This window comes from Myotis lucifugus, unplaced genomic scaffold (genome assembly GCF_000147115.1).
Source record: "Myotis lucifugus unplaced genomic scaffold, Myoluc2.0 scaffold_106, whole genome shotgun sequence".
Lineage (NCBI taxonomy): Eukaryota > Metazoa > Chordata > Mammalia > Chiroptera > Vespertilionidae > Myotis > Myotis lucifugus.
The window spans coordinates 2,745,993-2,770,398 of record NW_005871154.1 but is presented as its reverse complement, the minus strand read 5'-3'; the positions used below and the strand labels follow the sequence as shown (position 1 = coordinate 2,770,398).

At 44.2% G+C, this 24,406-nt stretch overlaps 1 protein-coding gene across 2 annotated transcripts in view; it reads right to left on the bottom strand.

Annotated features, from left to right (window-relative positions):
- ME3 (malic enzyme 3) overlaps positions 1 to 4,869 on the bottom strand; it is a 169,681-nt gene extending 164,812 nt beyond the window's left edge. The window contains exons 1-2 of one of the 2 annotated variants that reach the window (XM_014459306.2): positions 4,853 to 4,869; positions 4,302 to 4,499 (exon numbers count right to left, since the gene is read on the bottom strand). In XM_014459306.2, the coding sequence (XP_014314792.1) occupies positions 4,302 to 4,484 (183 nt within the window). In that variant the 5' untranslated portion in view covers positions 4,485 to 4,499; positions 4,853 to 4,869. The other variant, XM_023757370.1, reaches the window with a different exon arrangement.
- Between the last annotated feature and the right edge of the window lie 19,537 nt (positions 4,870 to 24,406).

The following is a 24,406-nucleotide window of genomic DNA, read 5'->3' as shown; positions in this document are numbered from 1 at the left end:
AGTGAGCCAAGTGTGTGATCACAGAGCCCCCCATCAAAAGGAGGCAAGATCAAGTTCTAAGCTGGCACCGAACAAAAACATATACTTTAATCAAAGGCAAATCCTAGCTGTGTGGGAGTCTAATAAATCACCACCGGATCTAAAAGGGAGTGACTGAAGCCAGTGCAGCCTCAGACGGGCAGCCAATGCTGCAGGGCTGGCCACCAAGCCTTTACGGGTTCAGTGATCTAAACACATCCAGTCCGTGTGGGAAGGTGGTCACCTGCGGTGCTTTGCAGTTCCTGGGGGTCCCACTGCATGAAATGTGCTCGTCCTTAATCAAAGGGACTTGACTAAGCACCCTTTACATTCCTATTTTCCAAGACTTTTAAGATCAAGAGATTTAAAAACGACAAGGGAAGAGTCCATGGAATTTTATAGGGAAAATCATCGTTGGCGTGTGGGTCCAAAGGAAAGGCTGATGCACTCTGGGAAGTCACACACCCCTTCAGTGAAACACCCTGAAGTTTGGGAAGATTTGGGTCAAGTAGGTGCATTTCCTCCAATGGGCTGTTTATCATCCTTTCTCTGGGCAATGAGAGCATTAGGCCAATGGTAAAAGTGGCAATCAGGTCAATGAAGTTCAGAGAGCAGGGGTCATCAGCTGATTGGGTCACTTAAAGATCAAATATTTATTGAGCATCTCAAGTCAGAGAGAGTGTCCGGTGACAGGACAGAGCTTCTGTCCCTAAGGTGCTCAGCCATGATAACAGGTGCTCACGCCAAAAGGAAATCAACACAGAGTGATAAGACGGACAGGAGGGGACTCGCATCCAATCTGGGGAGTGGGAAATCGAACAGCCCTGCCCAAAAGAGGCTGTAGGTGAACTGGGGGGCAGAAACCGTTTGAGGGTCCACTTCCTACATAAATAGAATGGGGATGATACCTACCGATGAAGATATCCCTATAAAACGGGGTTGCCTGTTTAACGTAAGTAAAATATGGCTGATATCCTGTAATATGTAATCAAAGACCTACTCTGTTGCTACAATCTCAATGAATAGAAGAGGTTATTACGTAAATTTTAGGAGAAAGGCAAAATATTAATAAAAAATGAAACAGAAGTAGATGTACTGGTGAATTTGCATCATTCAGAGAATCTAGACTCCGGGAGGGAACTTGGAATCATCTAGTTCCAATTCTGTTGTCATAAAGAATACACTGAGCCCGGCCTGTGTGACTCAGTGCTTGAGCTTCAACCTATGAACCAGGAGGTCATGGTTGGTTTTCTGGACAGGGCACATGCCTGGTTGCAGGCTCCAGCCCCAGTAGAGGGTGTGCAAGAGGCAGCTGATCAATGATTCTCTCTCATCATTGATTTTCTATTTCTCTCTCCCTCTCCCTTCCTCTCTGAAATCAATAAAAATATATTTTAAAAAAAGAATATGCTGAAAAAAAGAATATTAGATTGCATGGCGAGGACATGACAAAGCTGCAACAGACTCTGTCATTGCACAAGGGCAGCTAGGTGTGGCCTGCTCACTGGCCCTTCCTTCTCAGAGAACCCCACCTCCTGACAACCCTCTGCCCTCAAGCTTCAAATGAAAGGCCTCTCCTGATCTGTCAAAAATGAACATATTCCAAAACCATACTGTTAGTTTTTATGTCCATGCCCTTGCTAGATGCTTCAGGAGCGACCTCCTGCTGGACACAAATGCATGAAACCAGTCCCTGCCCTGGAGGAGTTCATAGTTTTTTTTGTGTTTTTTTTAATACATTTTATTGATTTTTTACAGAGAGGAAGGAAAGGGATAGAGAGTTAGAAACATCGATGAGATAGAAACATGGATCAGCTGCCTCCTGCACACCTCCTACTGGGAATGTGCCCGCAACCAAGGTACATGCCCTTGACCGGAATCAAACCTGGGACCTTTCAGTTCACAGGCCAACGCTCTATCCACTGAGCCAAACCAGTTAGGGCAGGAGTTCATAGTTTTGCAGAAAAGAATGTTCTCAATGGTAAACGCAGGTGCTCTGTTAATTGACAGTGCGAAGCTTCAAGCCTTCCTCAGAGACTCTGAGTGCCGGAAGTAAGCAGGACAGCAATAAAGTGGCACTCCAGTGGGATGAAGGCGATTCACAGCAGCTACCAGGCAGTGCTGCTGCTCCATTGCTGTCCGTCTCTCCCCAAGGGTGAATGGAGACCCCAATGGACTCTCCTGGCACCACCCTAGACTCCCTCCTCATTCCAGACTGGCATCAACTGACTTTAGGGATATACTGAAATGTTTTAACATCAGGAAAAGGTAAAGTCCCCTAGATTTATGTACAATGTCCCATTTATATAATTTAGAAGGAAACAGGGACAAGAGCAAGAGTGCCTTTAGGGAGCCATAAGGCTAAGGCTAAAAAATAAAAATTCCAGGCATTTGAGTCCTTCCTTTATTTTTTTAACTATTCACAAAGCAGTGCGTGCTGATTGGTAATATGCCAATACTTCAAAGGCAATTATTGTCAAAATGATTGGAGTCTATAGTGCAGGTGGCAGCTGATCACTGCCTTCCAGCATCCATCCCTTCTCCCTCTGATGACAGAACACAATTTTACTGTGGGGAGGGGGGAGACCACATCCCCTTTATTCTAAATCCTTTAGTGTGGGTGGCCCTACCTTAAATTCTATCTTTAACTCCAGGGGTGAGCCCTGACTGGCTTAAGTTATGGTGACTGGTTTGGGAATGGGAAGGGGATCCAATCAGAGTCAATAAGACAGAAGGATTATTTTTCTGAGGCTTCAGAGTAAATGTCTTTTCCATAGGAGCTACTAGAAGAGAGTGTCTATCCCTGGATGGTGTGAAATAGGAGATGCAGGACTATGGCAGCATCGAGGTGAAAGACTGCACTGAACGGGACCTGAAGATGAAGGTGACATTGCACTGGCAGAGCAAAATACCAGAGAAAACCTTCATCCTTAGGGATGCCATCTGGACTGCTGGATCAAGCCTTGCCTGCAACCCTCCCTCTAGATATTTTTAGTTAAAAGGCACATTTTGCTTGAGTACGTTAATTTATTTTCTAACACTGGCTACCAAAGGAATTCAAATTCACAAAACATCTTAAATACTCCCACGTAGGAATATTTAAAGGATATAATATAATATAATATAATATAATATATAGACTTAGAAAGAAAGACTTTTTCTTATCTTCTATTATTTCTGCAGGGAACAATCACAAGACTTAGCATCTACACAATTGTCCTTATTTCTGAAAAACACGTTTTCTACACTTGAATTACACAATCCTGAGAAAAAGAAATTGTTACAATTTTTATTTTGCAGTAATTACTTATCAAGGGCTTCATATAATTTAAAGTATATCAAATTCAGCAATTCATTTGATTGTCACAATAACTAAATGAGGTAGAAATGGTGAATCTGTCATAATATCCCTTCTAGGCCGGAGAAAATTGAACCTTAGAGAAATTTAATTTGAGAAGGTGTAGGGTGACAGGCGTCAAAATCCAGGCCTCTTGCTTCCTGGGTTTTAATACTCTTCCGTCTTCCTCAGCTCAGTCCTCTGAACCAGTGGCACTAAACTCTATCCCCAGAAACAAACGTGTGTGCTTTAAGCACCACATTAGCAGTGGCCTGAACTTGACCAAAGTACCAGAGATCCAGATCTGGGCTCCTGTGGCACAGCTGCCAGAACTAACTAATCGGTGACCTTGGGCACGTTCCCTTTGTCTTATTTTCTCATCTGTAAAAGGAGAGGCTTGAGTTAAGATGTCTGATTCCTCTTCAAGGTCTAAAAGTGTGTCTATAACCCCGGTTCACGTTAATTTTTATCTCAGAATAATAACCTCAGTTGACATTTGCTCTCACTGGGTGTCAGGTACTATGCAAAGAACGCTACCTCCATTTTCTCTTTAAATCTTACCACACGGGAGACAACTGTCTCTCTTTTACAGATAAGGAAACTTGGACTCGCAACTGCCCAAGATCAACAGAATTAATTATTCTGTATCCAGGGGAGATCTGACACCAGGTCAGACTGGCCAGAAGACCTTAACCCAGTCTATAGTGTTCTCACAGAAGAAACTGGGCTCCCTGCGTTACTGGTCACCTCTTTCTAAGCAGAAGAGGGATGGGGGTGGGGAGGGACGGGGGAGCCAAACCGAGATAAATCAAGCCCCTGCAGGGCAAAAATGTTAAGTCGCTGGAAGGGCGCCTGGGAGGATCCGTCCCAGGCCCAGGAGGCGGGGCGCTGCCCTCTGCTGCCGCAGGATCTCCGCTTGAGCCATCCTACCTTGCAGGACCGTTACCTTGTTGAGATGCGGGTTCCTGGTGACATCGTATCCTCGCTTCTTCAGGGGCACGGGGCGCACCGGGCCGGGCTTGGAGTGGCTGCAGCGGGCGGGTTCCGAGGGCGCCCAACGCGGGACGGCGCCGCCGGCCCGACTGGACAGGAGAGCCAGCCTGGGGCCGGTGCTCAGCGCGGTGCCCATGGTCCTTGAGTAGACCTGGCACCGGGGAGAAACCAAGGTCAGGGGCGCCTTCCGGCCAGGCAGGCCCGCGCGCGCTGCAGGGCGCTGTGCCTGGGCCCCGGACACGTCCTCGGGAGCAGGGCTGGGGTCCCGGAGGCTGAGAGGCGCCGGCCCCGCCCCTCCTCGGCGGCCACCTGCGCGCGCTCTCCGGTTGCGGTGCGCAGGCCTCGCCCGGCGCAGGGCAAAGCGAAAGCAAGCCCAGGAAGCAGATCTGTGCGGGTGACGGCCGCGTCACCCCTGCCCTCGTTCCCGGGAAGAAGCGACCGCGCGGCGAGGAGTCCCCGAACCTGCGACCGCGCTCGCCTGGGTCCCCTCCGTCCCCAGCCCACCTGAGCCGCGTCCTGCGCCTGGAGCCGGTGTCTCCGCGGCCCCCGCAGCGCGGCAGGCTGGGCGAGGCGCTGCGGGCCCTTGTTTTTCTCCTGCCAATGGCTGGACCGCGCGGTGGCTGGCGGCTGAAGAGCGCCAGGTGGTGCGTTCCAGAAAGTGTGGTCCCCGAGACCTTTGTTCACAGTGCGGGGGCTCCCCTGGGAGCGCGCGCAGAGCCCCTCATAACCGCCTGCGGGTGCCTTCCCAGAGATCAAATGAAGCTCAGAATGCCGCCCCCCTGGCCCTCTCCATCTTAACAAGCTGACCGCCTGGAGAGGGTTAGCATGTAGGGGTCCACATACCCTCTGAGGCTCCCACTATTGGGGGAAGGCCCTGGCTCCGCGATTTGGAATAGAAAGCCTCTGACATCCAGTGCTCAGTGTTGCATCGTGCCATCCAGTACCATAGCCATTAGCCACGCGTGGCTCTAGGAATTGAAATGGAATAAAGTGAAAAGTCCAGTTCCCCAGTCACACTAGCCACGTTTCACATGCTCAGGAGCCACTTGCACATGGCAGCTATGGGGTTGGACGGCACAGGGACGAACATTCCATCTTTGCCGGAAGTTCTGTTGGGCAACGCTGATTGATACAGGGTCCACAGCTACTAAGAGGGCTTCTGGGGACCCCGCGGAGCCTGCCATGGGCTGTTGGGGCCAGACAGGGACCTTGTGTCCATCTAGTCCTGAATTTAATTTTACACGTTGTCCGCTCAGTAGCCAGAAGATTCATTTTAAAGCAAACATTTCATTGTGTGTGGGATAAAATCCACTCTTTTGGGTGCTTACAGGTTAACCCATAGCCTGGCTCCTGCCAACTTTTCAGATTTATTTCACTCCACTCTCCCCCTCACTGAGTTTTAGCCACACTTCCTCCTTCTGGTGTTTCCACCCCACTCAGGTCCCTCCCACCCCAGGGCCTTTGCACCTGCTATTGCCTCTACCTGGAATGCTCATACTCTCAGGTCTCCACTAAGTTGTCAGCTCAAAGGCCTTTTCTTTGCTTTATCCAATGTTGGCCTCCACTAGAAACTAGAGAGTTTTTCCCTTCAAAGAACTTAGCACAGCCAGTATTAACTCATTTTTCTAATTGTTTACTGTCTCTCCCTAGAATGTAAGCTTCATGAGGCAAGGCTCTTTGCCTGTAAGCCCTGTATCCTCATTGCCTAGCTAGCCCAGTGCTGGATACATAGTCGCACAATAAAGGGTGAATGAAGGGGTTGTGAACCCTCAAACTGACGACCAGACAGATGGCATCATCCTCTACTGACTCCCCTTCGGAGCTCCCCAGGCAGGCAGTCTTCAGAATGTGCGCTCTGGCCTGTTCTAAGTACAAAGCGGATATCACAGTGCTTAGGGATCCCCTCCTGTCCCTCAGGAGTGACCCTCCTCCTTCAGGCTCTCCCCTTTCCAGTCCAATCTCCAATGTGCAGCTCTAGTGATCTATATAAAGTAGTGCTTTCTGATGGCAGAATAAAAATTACCTGGTTGGGGAGGATGGTGTGGGGCTAAACACAGACTTCTAGGCTTATCCATGAAGATTCTAATTCAATAGGGTTTGAATGCCTGAAGTCAGGCTTACTCTTGGACTGTATATTTACATAAGCCCATAAGTGATTTTTTTTTCTTCTTAAACCAGTTTGAGTCAACTTGAATATTAACTGATACTTTCCTCTCAACACTGTTTTTATATTTGCACATCTTCCTACCAGTTGACAAACATCCTGGGGGTAGATTGTGTGTGTGTGTGTGTGTGTGTGTGTGTGTGTGTGTGTGTGTTCCGTCTTTGGTACCTTTGGTAATTGTCAAGAACTATTTGTTGAACGAGTCTGCCTTTGTTCGACACAGTGACCTCCATCTCACCTGGAGGACACTTAATAGGTAACCTAAGTCATTTAAAATTCAGCTAGAAACCAGGATGTGAACAACACAATTTCCCAAACAAGCCAAGATAATTTTTATACAGCCTGTTCACTAAAACACATACAGTTTACGTATGAACATCTTGCATGTCCCCACCCGTGGCTTATATTCTCTTAACCCAGACATAATTCTAACTATTTTTTTTTCTTTTGTGCATTTGATCTTTAGCCACAGCAGAGGAAAGGTGCGAAAGGCAGGTTCAGGTGCAGCTGCAGAAGGCAGGAGCAAGGGGAGGTGACTGCTCTTCCACAGAGCTGTCCAGGGACTCAGGCTCTGTCTCCAGGCTGTTGTTCTCTCCACAGAAGCATTAAAAGCCCATCGGCATCCCAGCCAATGGGAAAAGGGAAAGAGGAAGGGGAGGACAAATAATTCTTTAGGGAAGTGATGTGGAAGTAGCACACATTATTACTTCTGCTCAAGTTCTGTTGGTGAAAACTAAGTCACGTGGTCACATCAAGCTACAAGGGAGCCGGGAAACTATTGTCTCTAGAGGGAAAGGCATGCATGCACTCTGCTAAAGCTCAGTGGGTAGCCTCCTACCAAAAGGTAGAAGAGAATGGTTCCTGGGGAACTGCACGTCCAGATATAATGCTCATTTTATATGAAAGTGCTTGGCATGGAGTGGATGCTCAGAAACTGTTGGCTATTATTATTGGCATGTGTGGTTTATCTCTGGTTTCATGGCAACTTCCTTACTTTTAGAACAGATCGTAGGATCACAGAGGCCAGGTTCAGAGCCATGAAAATGTTCCAGAGATGTTTCTAACTCCAGACAACTTTAATGTCCTTAGCTGTCAGCCCTGTGGTCTGGTCCAGCACTGTGTTGAACTAAAAAGTCTCCATTGTTCGTCTTGGCCCCTTTTACTTCACATCCCGCTCACTGACTTCTGCCGTAGTTGTAGTGTTGCTTCTTGGGGTGGCTGGAAAGGAATCCCATTCCTATCCTCTCTGGCCAGAGCTTCCATATTCCCAGCTCATAGAGCACCTTTGCCTTTCAATTCTGACTATAGAGATTTGCATATCTATCTGTTGCCCTACTAGGTGGAGTTCCTTGAGGACTGGAACCCCTATTTACATGTCAATGCATCTCCAGTACCTGGGACAGTGCCTGGAACCAAGAATGCACTCACTTCGTTGAAATAAATTAAACAGATATGAATCAAATTTGAATATAACCTTCCAAGGAGTGGACTTGATTGAAACCAAATGTTGTACATTGTTAAAACAGCATCAAATAGCTTCAAGTTAGAGTTTTAATGCCGGCTATTTTTAAACAAGACTATTTGTTTTCTGTAAGCATATTTTAATGACCCTACATATGGGTTAAAAACAATGGAGGTGCATTAACAATTCATTATATTTTGGTTAATCCTATTGCTTCACAAATGCATAACGTTCTACACAAGATGTATATTTATGATTGCCCTCAAAGAACTCTTTAATTCACGTTGCTACTACTAATATCTGGAGATACTTCAACTCTATAGTTTGTCTACCAAAGGAGAGTGGTGGGGAGCATTTATTTCCTCCTTGTCTACATGCTCACCACTCCGATGAAATGCCCTGCACTCTGGCCTTGGCTCAAGCTGTTTCCTCTGCACGCAGCACCTGCCAGTTGCAGCCCTGTCCTTCCCTCCGAACTCCACTCATCCTCCAGCAAGTCTTTCCAGATCCCCAGCCTGCAGCAGCTTGCCCCCCACCCACACGCTCCCCAGAGGCTGTGGTTTGTACTTCTCCTGTTGCACTTTCACAGTCTGTCTCTCTGTGAGTGATTTATTGTTGTGCCGGCTTTCTCTGAGCCTCAAAGGGGCTCTTGGAGGTTAAAACAACAGCTTTGGATTCAGACAGTCCTGACTTCACCAGTGATGAGCTTGTGTGACCTTGGACATTTTATGTGACCTCTTAAAGCCCCCTCATCTTCATGGATAAAACTGGGATTTCCATTTACTTCCCACATGGGTTCTTGGTGGATTAATGTATTTATTTGTGCTTTTTAAAAGTGCATTCGAATGCACTTACTACATGGCAGGCACTATTCTAGGGGGTTAGAGATATTAACTCACTTAATCTCATAACATTTTTATGAAATACTGAGCTGGTTAGTAAGCTATTTCTCTCAGCTCCAGATATACCTTCCAATTCTCTGGTTTATGGCTGGAGCTTGGACTCCGCAAACTAGTTCTTCCCAAGCAGGTTTCATGTTAATTCCTGCCAATAGGGGGCACTAGAGGGAGATTGAAGGCTGGAGAGGGGAAATTCTCTCCTTTCTGTTGGCTTGCTATTATTTCCTTTCTGCATTCCCAGGTCCCAGCCACAGCCCTTTGCCCACCATCAGCCTCTGGTCCCAGCTTCCTGCATTCCAGAACCAGCCTCATCAGGCCCTGAAAACTTAGCAGTGGGTCTCTTCCTCCATGTGTCCAGCTTCTGATGGTCCCAGCCTCTTCCCTTTGTTCCTCCTGCCTGAGAGATGGGAGCTGCTTCCTACGCCAATTCCTGAGGTTGCCTCAGCACTCCCTTCTCGTTCAGCCCCCTAGCACCTACTGAGCCAATTCTTCCTATTACGTTCTTTTTGTTGAAATATACCTAATGTGGCCTAGTTTTCTTTTTCTTTTCTAATATATTTTATTGATTTTTTACAGAGAGGAAGGGAGAGGGATAGAGAGTTAGAAACATCGATGAGAGAGAAACATTGATCAGCTGCCTCCTGCACACTCCCTACTGGGGATGTGCCCGAAACCAACGTACATGCCCTTGACCGGAATCGAACCTGGGACCCTTGAGTTTGCAGGCTGATGCTCTATCCACTGAGCCAAACCGGTCAGGGCTGGCCTGGTTTTCTTGACTGGATCCCGCCTGATAGGTTGGTACTATTATTATCCCCATTTTGCAGATGAGGAATCAAAACGTGGAGAAGTTAAATAACTCATCTGAAGTGGGCTGGGATTTCAAGCCGCTCCAGAGGCCTTACCCCTGGGAAGGGCTAAGCCAGGGCTGGTGCAGGGTGAGCACCAAACATTCAGTGTTATCTGATCTGCCATCATCATCCTCATTGTGACTCGCAGGCTTGCATCCTACCTGGCCCCGAGCACAGGGCTGTGTGCAGTAAGTGCCACTGAACTGAATTTGATGCTCCCGACGAGGGAAGGACACAGGGGCATAGAGGGGCCTGAGTTAGAAAAGGATGTGCAGGAGCCAGTGGGGCCAAGGAGCCTTTGCATTCGGTCCCTCTGACCCCCTTCCTTTGGAGCTGTTTCCAGGGTAACAGATTTTCTTTCTCTTCTTATCCCTCTTCCCACTTCTCTGCCATCCACCCCCGTCCCATTAAGTGGGAATAAACTGTTCTCTGGAGTTCTGAAAATGCCACAAAGAGAAATGAAACAGAAATTGTATTGGGTAGCAAAAAACAAACAAACATGTTTCTCATTTTATTACTGCATGGCTTTCTATTTCTCTATTCTTCTGTTGCGTTGCCAAAATTTTTTAATACCCAATTCGAACAACAAAAGCATATCTTTGAAGTAACCACATTTCTCATAGAGGTGGCCACCACACTCAGTTATCCCTGCGTACTGCTGTCACACAAACACTTTGAAATCTGTTTATAAACTCACTCAGGCCTCTACTCGTGTAATTGTTGTACCAAACATAATTGCTTCCAGAAATAAGGATACAACCTATTGCATTACTTTCTCATCAGACTTCCTGCCTGATTCTCATTTAGTTCTGCACTAATCCTCCGCAGGCCTGAGTCCCTTCCTGGCCTGGCCTACGGGCCAGCCCTTATTTTCATGGCGGGCTTAGGCACCAGTAATTTATAATCCATTTCATACATCCCCCGCTTCCGCCCTGCAACAGGAATTCCAAGAGGAAAATGCCCGTGATCAGAGTGACCAGAGAGAGAATGAATAACCGGCGCTTCTTGTATATTTTGTAGGCCTCTGGATTTCCCAGAGATTTTTTTTAATCTATTTTCTGCCCCTCTTGTAGCACTCTATTCAAGCACTCAGTCCTCCAGCAGCCACCAGGCCATCCTCCCCCTCTCTGCTCCTGGCCCCTCGGCCTCCTCCCTCCTCACACAAAAGTTAGACAAAAAGGCAACTGTTAGAAAAAGGCAAGACGCGGAAACAGAAATCCGTGGCAGCAGCTGCTGAGCTGAGCAGCTGATAAGGGGGAACAAATTTGTGCCCTGGGTGTTTGTTTGGAGGTCAGGGCGGTGGCCCAGCGGGGGAAGGGGAGGGCTCTTTGTCCACAGTGTGACCTGCCCATCTGGCCCATTCAGCTTCCCACCCCCATGCCCTGACCCCTGCCTCTCCAGCTCCTTCCCTCCTTGGGCTCCGAGGTTGTTCAGCTGTAATGAGCATATCCTCCTGCTTCCTCATTGATTTTGCAACAGTCCCGACATGCCTCCATAATGGGAAAAAAGAAAAAAACAACAACTGGTTTTCCCCATCGACAGTCTTATTTCTCCGTGGGGCAAAAATCATCAGCTTTCTGGAGGAATCCTGAGGCTCCCAGGAGAGCTTGGATTATCTTTCATTCCCATGTTGTAAAAGTCTGTTTTCCATATGCATAATTGGTGAGATTGGCAGGTATTCCCGGTGAACCTGGGTGCTCTTCAGCTCCTTCTCACTTCAATTGGGGCTTCTCCCCCTTCTTACAAGATTTAACCACCAACTCCTCCCTTCAGCTCAGATTCAGCCTCAAATGCCCTGCCCTGTTCACCCACCTCCCCCCAAAGAGATGTAATTTGTTTCCTTTGTGAATTCACAGGTTAAAGCTTCAGCTTGTACCCTTTTTTTATTGCACTGGGTGTTATCTGTGTCATCAGGCAGCCCACAGAGCAGGCATTCACTGGGCTGTGAAACCCAGGGGTTTCTCCCTCCAGTCCGACCAATGCTCCCTGCAGGCTACCTGTTATCAGGACTATTCTCGCTTCTCAGAGCAGGGGGATTTAGTTCTGCTTCGTTTGAATTTGGAGCTTGGTTTCAAATCCAAAAGACTGGCTCACAAAGGGTAGACGTGGAGATTGAACAAGCGGCATCTAAGTGATAGGGACGGGAGGGACACCTTTGTTCGTTTCATCAGAATTAGCTGCACATCTTGTTATTTTTTCACAGGCTCAACCCTGAGGTTGCAAAGCAGGTTTTGAGACTTGAGCTCCATCAGCATGCTATTTAACACTTTAATTCACACAATAAAAGAAGGGATAGACACCAACATTGCCATTTCAGGTTGTCATCTTCAATTTTTGCTATTATCCATGTCAAGTTCTTTGTATAGCAGCTAAGAGCGTTTTCTTTGGAGTCAGCTACAGATACCTGGGTTTGAATCCCTCCTTTGTCACTCACTAGCAGTGTGGTCCCGAGGGATTCCACTTGATCTTTCCCAACCTCAGTTTTCTTATCTATAAAATGAGGATTGATAACAATAGCACTCAAAATAATAAATATTGGTTAAATCGCACTTAACTGAATTTTCAAAGGTTCAGCTTTCAAAGGTTCAATGTGAAATATTGGTATAACTCCAAGGTGGCTAATGGTGGAGGCTGAATGTTCAATGAGTTTTGGCCGGGTATTAATTATCATAGAACACACACACACACACACACACACACACACACACACTGTGAATCTTTTAGACACTGTTCCAGATTCTATTAAAACAGGAGTTATGTGAATGTCCCCGGGGTGTCCCCCGCCCATCTCATGTTGCAGTAAGAACACCACTGGTCTTTAGTTTCCTAGATCTTCCGTCCTCCACTTAGCAAATGCCAGGACCTCAGCTCACCCCAACTTTGTGCATATCTAGGAGTCCGCCCAGCAGAGAGGCCGGTTTTGACATCTGAGCTCCACCCGTGGCTCCTCTGTGCCCTCCTGCTCAGTGGGGCTGTGGCCATCCATCCCCAGCCCTAGTACTGCTGAAACTCTGCTCAGATCCCTAATGGCTGCTTTCTCAGCCACTTGAAACTCTTGGCTATTTCTACTGTCTCTGTATTTCTGTGGTTCTCACTTTTTCTCTCCTTTTGGAGACTCTAGAGTCCAGCTCTCCTGGAGGTGGCAGAGGAAGGTAGAAATGAAGGTCTAGGACTCCTCTCGACATGGTTCTCTCAGGCTTACACCCCCTTGGAAGAGGGCAGGTCCCCGGCAGAATGGCCTGGGCCTGTAAGGATTCTGCCCTCCTCAGAGCAAACATGTTCCTGAGGGAAGATGGGGCCAAAGCGGATTCCAGGACAACCTCACACTGTTCCCTGAATCTCTGCTTCCTCCTGTCCCATCTTCTAATTCTAGCCTGTCCTGCAAACATCCTTTGTCTGAGACGGTTTTTCTGGAGGAGAAACATTTTTCCTTGAACTTCAGTAGACCCACCAGGCTTAACAGACATACCTATCAGTCAGTGGTAATTAGGCTCAAGTGTCTCTTCCTGAACCTCCAAGGCCACATGCAAATCAGCCATGTGCCCAGACAGCGATGGAAATGTCCAGAGCATCCTGTGATATTGAAAGCATTTGTCTGTGTAGAGTGTACCTAGGACCTCCAATGGAAGCTGTGTAATTCAACAGACACGTGTCCAAATCTGAGCGCTTACTCAGTTGAGATGCCCTGACACAGATCTTCAAAAACCTTTGCTTGAACAAGATGCATGTGATGGAAATGACAGGAGGATCGAAGTTTCTTACAAATCTGGAGAATATTGAAGATGGGTTAGGAACTTTCTAAAACTCCCAGTAAATCCAGAGCACATGAAATTGCATAGTTCTAGTGTTAGAAGGGACCTTAGAGGTGATCTAGTTTTATAATAAATCAGTGATGATGCTCAGAATGGAAACTGCTCCTTGAAGACACTCAGCATCCCTACAGTGGTGGAATGTATAATAATATGAAGAAAACTCTGCTTTGAGGAAGAAAACCATTCCTTATGATTAAATAATAATGATCACACTTGGCTGCCTTATTTCCCCCCCCCCCCGCCTCTTATTTTCTAGTTTTTCTTGAGCCTCATGCTGCAGAAAGACATTTTCTCCTTTATAAGAAGGAAGTGAGAGACTGCACTGATGGACAATCCACATGCTGAGCACTGGAGTTGGCTCGCACAGCGGGAAAGTTCATGGCAATCAGCAGGCTCGAAGTTAGGGATTTTTGATCTAATCAAAAGCCCTGACCAGTTCTAACCAAGCCAAGAAGATGAATCTCTTAGAGAGAATAAGAAGTGATTGATAGTAGATGAGACTAGGAGAGAAGCTCTCAAGTTGGAACAATATGTTTGCATTTCTAAAATCTTGCTTACTGGTGTATATTTTGTATGGCAAGATATCGAATGGGATTTTTTCTTATTTTTTCAGGATTTCGGCTAAAGCCCCAAGGACAACAGGTGGTACCCACATTCTATAAAGAAACCAAGGAGCCATCAGATGTGGCCTCCAGTGCTGTAAGAAGTGGCCAAACAAATCCTCCAACTCTCACCCCCTTTAGCAGAAAACTAGAGCCCAGGGCTTTTTTGTTGTTGTTGTTATTGTTGGTAGACATAGAAAGAAGCCTGCAAGGGACCACACCTGGAGATGAACACCACTGGGAGAGAGTGTCTTAGTCTCCGGCAAGATGCTTAGGGAGCTGCCCATCTCAGTGGAGCCACCAGGGTAGAGCATCATGAGGCAGCTCATGAGAGGCCTGACCCATGGCCCTGGGAGGTGGGAAATTCTGCAGCCAGAGGCTGACTGGGGGAGTCAGTGATGGTGGGAAAGGAGAAAGATCAGATGCAGGGTGGGGGTGGCCTCCTATTTTTCACACCAGTCATGATGAGTGGACATTCTTGACAGCTAAGGAAATGCCACAAAAGTAGCTGAGCCTGAGCCATGACATCCATGAGGATGGCCAGTTTAGGGAAGGGACTGTACCAAAAAGGGGCTGTGGGGTTTGCCATTCCAGTCAGGGAGCTCTTCATCCAAGTCAGGCCCCCTTAGGGGCCTCCAAGAACACCTGCTCTTGATGAAGAGGTAGTTGTCTACTTCAACGATTCAATTTTTTTGAGATTACAGACCATTTTTAACCTAAATACCTTTCGATTCTCTCATGCCTTTTAACTGTGATTTTGTTCATTTCAGCTCATGTTCTCATCTTGTTGCAATCTTTATAATGCTGACTGTTACCCAAGGGTTAGCTCTTACTCAGAGTTTTGCATCATGCACACATTCCACAAACTGGCATTCTGGGACTGCATTAGCAGGAACTGTGGGACAGGCCAGAGCTCTGCGGTGAGCCTGGGGAAACCACTGCGCTAGCATTCAGTCAGAAGCTCTCATTTAGTTACTTTTGCAGCATTGGACTTTTTTAGAGAAAGAAAACATCAACAAAGTCAGAAAATATCAAAGTCGATAAGAAAAACTTACATGGTAAGGTTGGACTCAATAATATCCTGTCAAATTCTACCTGATAAGTACAGGTCTGCAAAGTGAGGGTTCCTGGTCAGTTCAAAGACTTTCATATATTTCAAGGTAAAAACAAAACAAAACAAGTGGATTAATTCATTTTCATTAGGAAGTAAAAACCCAAAACAACCCAATTAATCCTTAGTTAACTGGAAAAGTCAGTTGTCTAGTTACCACTATCCTCTGATTTTTGATATAATTAACCTAATTCTTTTTTCTCTCTCTCTAAATGATGGCTGCAGATAAAATGGGAAAGGGGTGGGAGGGCTCGGAGAATTTAGTAAGAGGGAGAACTGACCAGAGAAGCAAATAACACACAAAGTTCAGAAAGGAAGCAATTCTGGATCACAGTCATCTAGCTGGTAGCTCATGAGCCAAATATCATCCCTCTGATGGAAAGCTTTAGCCAAAACAAAGGATGCTACCTAATTAGATGACACACCTGAACTAGAAAACCAGAGTTCTGTAACCACCTGGGTCTCCCATTGTGTAGAGGGGTCACCCTAGCAGGCTTGGATCAATTTTAATCCCTAGGAAGAAAGTGAATGTTATTATCTAATTTGGAGGTGTTTAGGCTTAATTACATTAATACTACATCATGACACCAGGGAATTAAAAAGGATTATTTAGTACTAGAGTCCCAGTGCATGAAATTCGTGCACGGGTAGGGTCCCTAGGCCTGGCTGGCAATCAGAGCCGATCAGGGTCTTCTGGCTGCTGGACAGGGCCTTCCTTCGTTCCACACCGCCCCCTGGTGGTCAGTGCACATCATAGCAAGCGATCAAACTCTGGGTCTCCTGGTTGAACTTTTGAGGGGACAATTTGCATATTAGGCTTTTATATACATAGATAGGAAATACAGATTTGGATTAAGCTTTCCTATGTGTATGTCTCACACTTGAATCTCATTCAGTAATCCATGCCAGGCGTGGATCCTCTTGACTCACTATTGTTATTAGTGAAACACTGTGCAGATATATGAAAAGTCTGGGTGCCTCTGCCCTGACAGTGTCTGGGATCCTGTACCAAGCAGCCTTTTCCAGACACTCTCAGTTCCTTGGGGAGCCTAATGTTGATGTGCAATGGAGCCTGTCTGACTCATAGGGCCCTGGTGAGTCCCAACAGGCCAAACCACCCAAACGCCAAAGTTGGTAAAGCAAAAAAGATGAGCATGAAATGACTCCTAACTCTAAGTCCTTTGGTTGCCACAAGGGAACCAAGGGCAGGTTTTAAAAATTGTAGACAACAGTGATCCTCTATAAGAGATTAAAACAGTTACTTGGGTTTTAAGATAGTCTGAGCTTAGGAAGAAAAACCAAAACCAAATCTTAACACTGGGTATATTTAATTCACGTTTATTGGTCAGTGGGATTACAGCTTGTTTACTTTTTGGAGCAAATATAAACATTAGGGCTTGTGACAGTGTTTAAAAGCTAACAAATGGTGTGTGGCCCTAGCTGGTTTGACTCAGTGGATAGAGTGTTGGTCTGCGGACTGAAGGGTCCCAGGTTCGTTTCCAGTCAAGGGCACAAGCCTGGGTTGTGGCTCAATCCCCAATGTGGGGAGGCAGCCAATCAATGATTCTCCTCATCATTGATGTTTCTATCTCTCCCTCCCTCTCCCTTCCTCTCTGAAATCAATACAAATATATTAAAAAAAAACACACACTCACAAAACAAATGATGTGTTTGTGGTATGTATATAAAAATAGCATATAAACAAGATATATATATATATATATATATATATATATATAATTTCTTTCTTTCCTTCTTTCTTTCTTTCTTTCTTTCTTTCTTTCTTTCTTTCTTTCTTTCTTTCTTTCTTTCTTTCTTTCTTCTGTGTTATTGCTGGTGTAGCTTTTATTATTAACAGCCCTTATTAACAGCCCAAAGTAGTAGATGCCTTAGAAACAGGCATGAGATATGGAATAGGAAATACGTTACTTTACTGGCTTTGGCATTGACAATCTCCTAATGATCTTTCAAGATCAAGATGTCTGCAATTTAGATTCATCAAGAAAGGGTGTGTTGAAAAACGTGTTTCATGGAGTCTGTTCTCTGAGGCAGGAACACCATGCGTTGAGGCAGCCCCTCCTACTCAGTCACCCTTTGTCTTCCTGCTTTGGTTACGCGGTTACCTCCTCCTGGGGCACCTTTACTCACAGATGTCTAAATCATAGATGCTCTCCAGCGCCTGCTTCATATGCCACCCTACCCTCCAAGCTTTGCCGAGTACATCTTTCCTCTCAGAACTCCCTCCCTCCCCCAAGGTCTTGGTCTGTGCTTCAAGTGCGTGATTTCCCAAGTCTTGATGCTCCAAGACCTCTTCTCCTGTCCATAAATGCCATGTTTTGAAAAGGTGTGTCTCCCAAGTAAATAGTATTTATTAAGAAAAAGTTCATTTAGTCAACAAGTGCCTTTTGCTTGAACAGTTATTGTGTAACTATCAATAATGTCATTTGAATTTAGTATTATGAATTTCATATTACATGAGTCACTCTTATGGTTGTGGCACTAATTATAATAATGAGGGAAGAGTTAGGTCAGCAGCTAGTGGCCTAACTCCAGCTGTTGGGCTATCCTTGTGTCCAGGCTCTGGACATGTTCTATTGGAACTGAAACCACCAAATATGTCCCTGTCAAAATTCCAACGATGTCATTGACAGGTGATCAAAGCTACTGATGAGCATGAGGTAAGCAGTATTGTTAACACAGAGTTAATATTGTTTCAGCCTGAAGAAACCTGACCTTTTTATTTTCCCTGGTATGATAACCTTTTCATTTCTGCAAAGCTTTAATGTTGAAAATAAAACTTTCTAAAACCCCTAAGGTTCTGGGGAAGCTAAAGTGAAAATGAGGAGCCTCTATTCTATGCCTCTTTGAATCTTTTGCTAAACTTCAGCTGTATTCAACACCACTGTGACTTCAAAGGTTCTGGTTTCAGAAAAGCAGTGATCATGGATGATTGTCTACAATGTAAAGTATTAGCTATTAAAGGGAAAATTTCAGAGTTAACATAGTGTCCTGCCTTTCCAAATATATACTTGGTTGAGCTTGAAAGTTACGTTTCTTATTGCCAGTCTCATAGAAACAACCTTTAAAGAGGGAATTATGAGTTATAATTGCAGTCCTACTGTGTGCGAGGCACTGATTAAGACACTTCACATTCGCCTGGCTGGAGTGTCTCAGTGGTTGGGCATTGATCCAGGAACCAAGAAGTCACCCACCAGTTCAAGTCCATTCCAGTCAGGGTGTACAGGACACAGCCAATCGATGATTCTTTTCTTTTATCAATGTTTCTATCTCTATCCCTCTCCCTTCCTCTAACTCTCTAAAAATCAATAAAGGGAAACAAATTTTTAAAAAGACACTTCACATTTGTTGTCTCTATTTCACCAACATTTCTGAACGGTGGGTTTTATCTTCTCCATGTAATGCATGTAGATTTATATTTCCATTCACTTAATTTTTTCCTCTTTAAGTCTGGTGTCCTTCCTCTGTTCAGACTCGCCGTTGACACTGCTTATTCAAAGTCTAAAGTTATTACAGTAGAAATGAAAAGAGAATCAAAAGAATATGGTGCTTGTCTATAAAGTCTGAATAATAAACTTGAAAGGACATTTTCAAAGTCAATTTTGACCACAACAGAAAGATACAAATTCTTGGGCTAGAAGAAAGCCATAAAGACAAAGAGTTCCTAATTTCATCTTTTTATAAAAGAGTGAGCTGTTTCTAGTTTACCCTTATTTCTAGAGTACAGCCCCGTGGGCACCAACTGAGAAGCTGGAATATCTACTAGTGTCTCTTCTCTTTAAACAAAAACTCTAGTTTTTGTCTTTCAAGTAGGGCAAGCTCATCTAGGCTCCTCAGCCCCCACCAGCTGCTTTCTGTTCGAGGCCAATTAAGACTTGGCAAATGCCTCAAGGACCCGCTTCTCTACACTTTTCTTCCCTCAAGATTCTTGGCCTCTCAAGTCCTGTATGACTTAGGGTCTTAGTCAGATAGGGCTTCTATTGCAAATATATCACAGACTGGGTGACTTAAACAACATTTATTTCTCACGCTTCTAGAGGCTGGAAGTCCAAGAGCAGGGTGCCCGCAGGGCTGGGTTCTTGGTGAGGGCCCTCTTCCTGCTTCACAGATGGCTGTCTTCCCACTGGACCCTCTCCTGGCAGAGAGAGAAGGAGCAAGCTCTCTTGTATCTCTTCTTATAATGGCACTCCATTCTCATGACCTCCCAGAAGCCACAGCTCCAAATGCCATCACATTGGGAATTAGGGTTCAACATATGAATTTGATGGGGGAGGGGGTTCACAAATGTTCAGTCCATAGTACTTGGTGACTTTAAACTCTAATTTTAAAAAATATGTCTTGTCCTAGCCAGTTTTGCTCAGTGGATAGAGCATCAGCCTATAGTCTGAAGGGTCCCAAGTTTGATTCCAGTCAAGGGCATATACATCAGTTGCAGGCTTCATCCTCGGCCCTGGTCTGGGCGTATGTGGGAGGCAATCAATCGATGTGTCTCTCTCACATGGATGTTTCTCTTTCTGTCTGTCTCTTTCCCTGCCTTCCACTCTCTGAAAAATCAATGGAAAAATATCCTCAGGTTAGGATTAACCAAAAAAATATATAAATAAGTAAATAAAAATATTTCTTTATTGATTTTAGAGAAAAGAAGGGAGAGGGCTAGAGAGATAGAAACCCTAATGAGAGAGAAACATCATGTGCAACCCAGGCATGTGCCCTGACCAGGAATCGAACTGGTGACCTCTTGGTTCAAGGGTCGACGTTCAACCACTGAGTCACACTGCCCGGGCTTAAACTCTAATTTTTTAATGCTATTTCCATAAGACTCTCAAAGCTTGGCTCAGCTGCTACTTTCTGCTGAACTTTCTCACACATCAATGCTTGTGAATGAGGAAATGTCTCAAAGAAAAGGCAGTATGCAGTAGGACTGTGGCATGGGCAGTTTTCACGGCCCTCAGTGTTCCTTGGTGAGCAGCAGAATGTTTTCCCTTGTGCTACAATCAATGTGGCACCAGCTGCTGGCAGACCTGATGGACTAGGGACACAGTAACAAATGGAGACCAAGGACCAATTGCCCCATGTTTGCCCCACCCATACTTCAAGGCCTCATGTCTCCTTAAACCAGGGGTGGGCAAACTTTTTGACTCGAGGGCCACAATGGGTTCTTAAACTGGACCGGAGGGCCGGAACAAAAGCATGGATGGAGTGTTTGTGTGAACTAATATAAATTCAAAGTAAACATCATTACATAAAAGGGTACGGTCTTTTTTTTTTTTAGTTTTATTCATTTCAAATGGGCCAGATCCGGCCCGCGGGCCGTAGTTTGCCCACGGCTGCCTTAAACCCACAAGAGACAAGAGCAGAGTAGGTAGAAAAACTGCACTGAATAGGATTCAGTTCTTATCATCAAGATAGAACTTGGGAACTCCAGATAGAACTTAAGTTCAGCCATAAAAAATAGAGGCATATATATATACTGCACATCTGCATTTGTGGCCCATGAAAGTCACATCTGCTAATGGAATCATACCCTAAATATGTCCTGTGACTTGCTTAACAATATATAAATATGTAAAATTTCCCCAGATAAAATGTATAGACTTACCTTTTTCCTTTAATACTTGCATAATATTCCTTAGTAAGGTTGGATGTGAATGATTCCTCCATTCTACCACTAATGGGTTTCTAGGAGATTTTTCATTGTTTCTATTATAAACTACATTATCATGTTCTCATGCTTTTACTGATGAATTGTTGGGGAGCACTTGAGACTTGGTTGGAAAGTTTGTAAGGAGGACATTCTGAGAAAAGGGAAGTGTGCCGAAGGCCGCCCATCCTGTTCCGACTTAGGGGAGTGCCGAAGGCGGCGCCCCTAATTATTCCTTGACCTTTCCAAACAAATCTCTGCATGTGCAGACCCTCGGGTGTTTACTGGAATCCTTATGCTTAATCTTTGGGTGTTCTTGCTTAAAAGACGCTGCAGACACATGTGTCCTCCCAAGATTACGTACCCTACTGATTGTATTTAAAAGATAAACTTTATCTCAAACTGCTGTTACAATAAAAGCCTGATGAGGCAGGCAATCAAGGCTGCCTGGTTCCTTTCACCAGGCTGTCCCTTAGCCCTCTCGTTTACAGTAAATGCTGTGTTGGAGTAATCCATTCATCAGTCGCTCAGGGTCTGCTGGTCAGCCCCGGCAATGAATGACAAAAATTCTGGGAGTAAAAGTGCCAATTTAAAATATATCCACACTTAACATTTTAACAGATGCTACCCAATTACTTTCCCCAAACTTAAAGCAATTTATGTTCTCATCAATGGTATACAAAAATGCCCTCTTTCCATGCTCACAAAACATTGATGCTATTAATCTCACTATTTTTGTTGATCAAATGGGAAACAATAATACTTTGTTATTGTCTTAATTTTTACTTTTCTGACAACTAGTGAGGGTGAGAATCTTTTTATATTTTAATGTCTTTTAATAATTTCTCTTCTATAAGCTATTTATTTCATTGATTCATATTTCTCCTGAATTATCAAAAAAATTATAGCCCTTCTTTTTTATTATAAATCTATAATAGTCCCTTTTCTGCTACATAATAATTCTAATAGATGATATTTATTGAATGTTTATATTGCCAGAAACTGGACTAACTATGTTAAAATATTATTTCAGTCAATTTTTATAAAACCCCATGTTATTGCTACCTTCACTAGAATGACTAAGATAAAAACCACTGACAATACCAAGTGAAGAAGTAAAACAACTATCGCTGGTAGGAATACAAAATGGTACAACCACTTTGGAAACCAGTTTGATAATTTCTTATAAAGTTCAATGTACACTTAATTATATGACCCAGCAATTCTACTCCTCTTATTTATCCATGATAAATAAAAAAACATATGTTACAAATATATTTACTTGAGCCCTGACCAGTTTGGCTCAGTGGATAGAGCGTCAGCCTGCGGACTGAAAGGTCCCAGGTTCGATTCCGGTCAAGGGCATGTACCTTGGTTGCGGGCACATCCCCAGTGGGGGGTGTGCAGGAGGCAGCTGATCGATGTTTCTAACTCTCTATCCCTCTCTCTTCCTCTCTGTAAAAAATCAATAAAAAATACATTAAAAAATATATATATTTACTTGAATGTTCATAACAGGTTTCATGATAAACAAATAGCTCCAAATTGGAAAGAACTCAAATGTGGTTTTGATTGTGGTTTTATAAAATTCTCTATTTAGAAGAGTTTTTATCTTATGCAATTCACTGCTATTTTGTTCAATACATAAGTGTTTGTGGCAGTTATATATTGTTTTTATCATTCAAAATGTCCTCTCTGACTTAGTGAATGTTTTGCTCTGAATTCTACTCTATTTGATAAAAATTTTGTCTCCTTGTTGTTGCTTGGTTTTCACATGTTGTATACATTTCTTAATGTTTCCTTGACAAGGCTAACAGGAAGTTGTTATTCACTGATGCACCAATATCAGTTGCTTATAGTTAAAAAAAAAAACCTATTTTGATAGGTTAGTTCCCATCCATATTATTTAAGAACTTTATAATTTTTGAGCATTTTTATTGTCTTTTTTTTTCTTTAATTGATTTCAGAGAGGAAGGAAGAGGGCGATAGAAACATCAATGATGAGAGGGAATTATCCATCAACTGCCTCCTGCACACCCTCCACTGGGGATGGAGCCCAAAACCTGGGCATGTGCCCTGACTGGGAATCAAACTGTGACCTTCTGGTTCAACCACTGAGCCACACCAGTTGGGCTGCTGCTTCTTCTTCTTCTTCTTCTTCTTCTTCTTCTTCTTCTTCTTCTTCTTTTTTTACAGCCAGTTTATAGTCAGATTTTAATTTTCTTCTGAAATTCACTTTTAGAAGTAGTATTCCAAAGTCTTATTGACTTGTATCCTCACAAAATATACCAGGATTTTGTAATTGGTATACAGAATTTTACTTAAATATTAATGAATTTCCTTTCCTCTCTGAAATCAATAAATTTAAAAATATTAATGGATGGTTAATGAAATTTTTATGTCCATGATGACTTTTTAGTGTCAGTATTTTAAGACATACAAACAACTGGTACAAACAATATGCCACAGCAGGTAATGTATCTCTGGACAGATGAGGGGACAAACTGGGATAAGATGAGAAGTAGGTAGGTTACTCGAGTCAGAAAGTTAAGCATGAGCAGAAAAATCAAGTCCAAATATTGAAGGATATTTAGAAAATTCAAAGGAGGCTACTGCAATTGAGTGAGGGAGAGTGAGAAATAAGATTCAAAAATATTCTGAGATCAGATTGTAAAGGGCCAGATTGCCAAACTGGGGAGTATGAACTTGATTCTTTCTGCAGAGGGCAGCCTGGCCTGTGGCAGTGGAGTGGGAAGAGGATGTAGGATGAGAGCCCTTCCTCTGATCCAGGAGAGGTGCAGTGAGGCCTTGTGCATGGCAGTGGCAGTGGGATTGAAACCTAGGCCATCTACAGTGTTAGCCAAATAGGGTTCGAAGTAGGATTTGGAGGAGTTTTGCCTCTAACTGTTTTGCATGGATGATCAGAGTAATAAACATGGCCAGAAAGGCTGCTTCTGGGCAGGAACTTGCTACTTATTAAGTGACAGGCTGGACGCCTGGGAATAAATTGTTTTTATAAAATCCCCATATGCTTGACCTAATAAAAATCACATGAGCTACATGAAATCATATGAGTTAGCAGCAACAGTTTCCTAGGCTTATTTGCACTTTCATAAACTCATGTTTAAAACTTGAGATGTGAAATTTGGTAAGGCTGCAAATCTATATAGGGGTCAAGATCCTAATATTTTAATTATTTATCCATAACAATCTCAGGTTTTCAAGATGAAAAATGCAGCTGCTTAAAAATTGAAACCCAATAACCTTCATATCAGAATTTTTATCTATTTTTCCAACTTTATCTCCTGATGTTTGCAACCACTGATAAATGAAGTTGTTAGTTTATAGACACCCACTCATTCATTAATTATTGGAAACCTTCTTTGTGCAAAGTATAAGCTAGTCTTTATATACAGTGTCTCATTTAATCCTCAAAATAACGTGTTGGGTCAGGTGGTGTTATCTGCATTTTACACATGAGGAAGCTGAGGCTCAGAG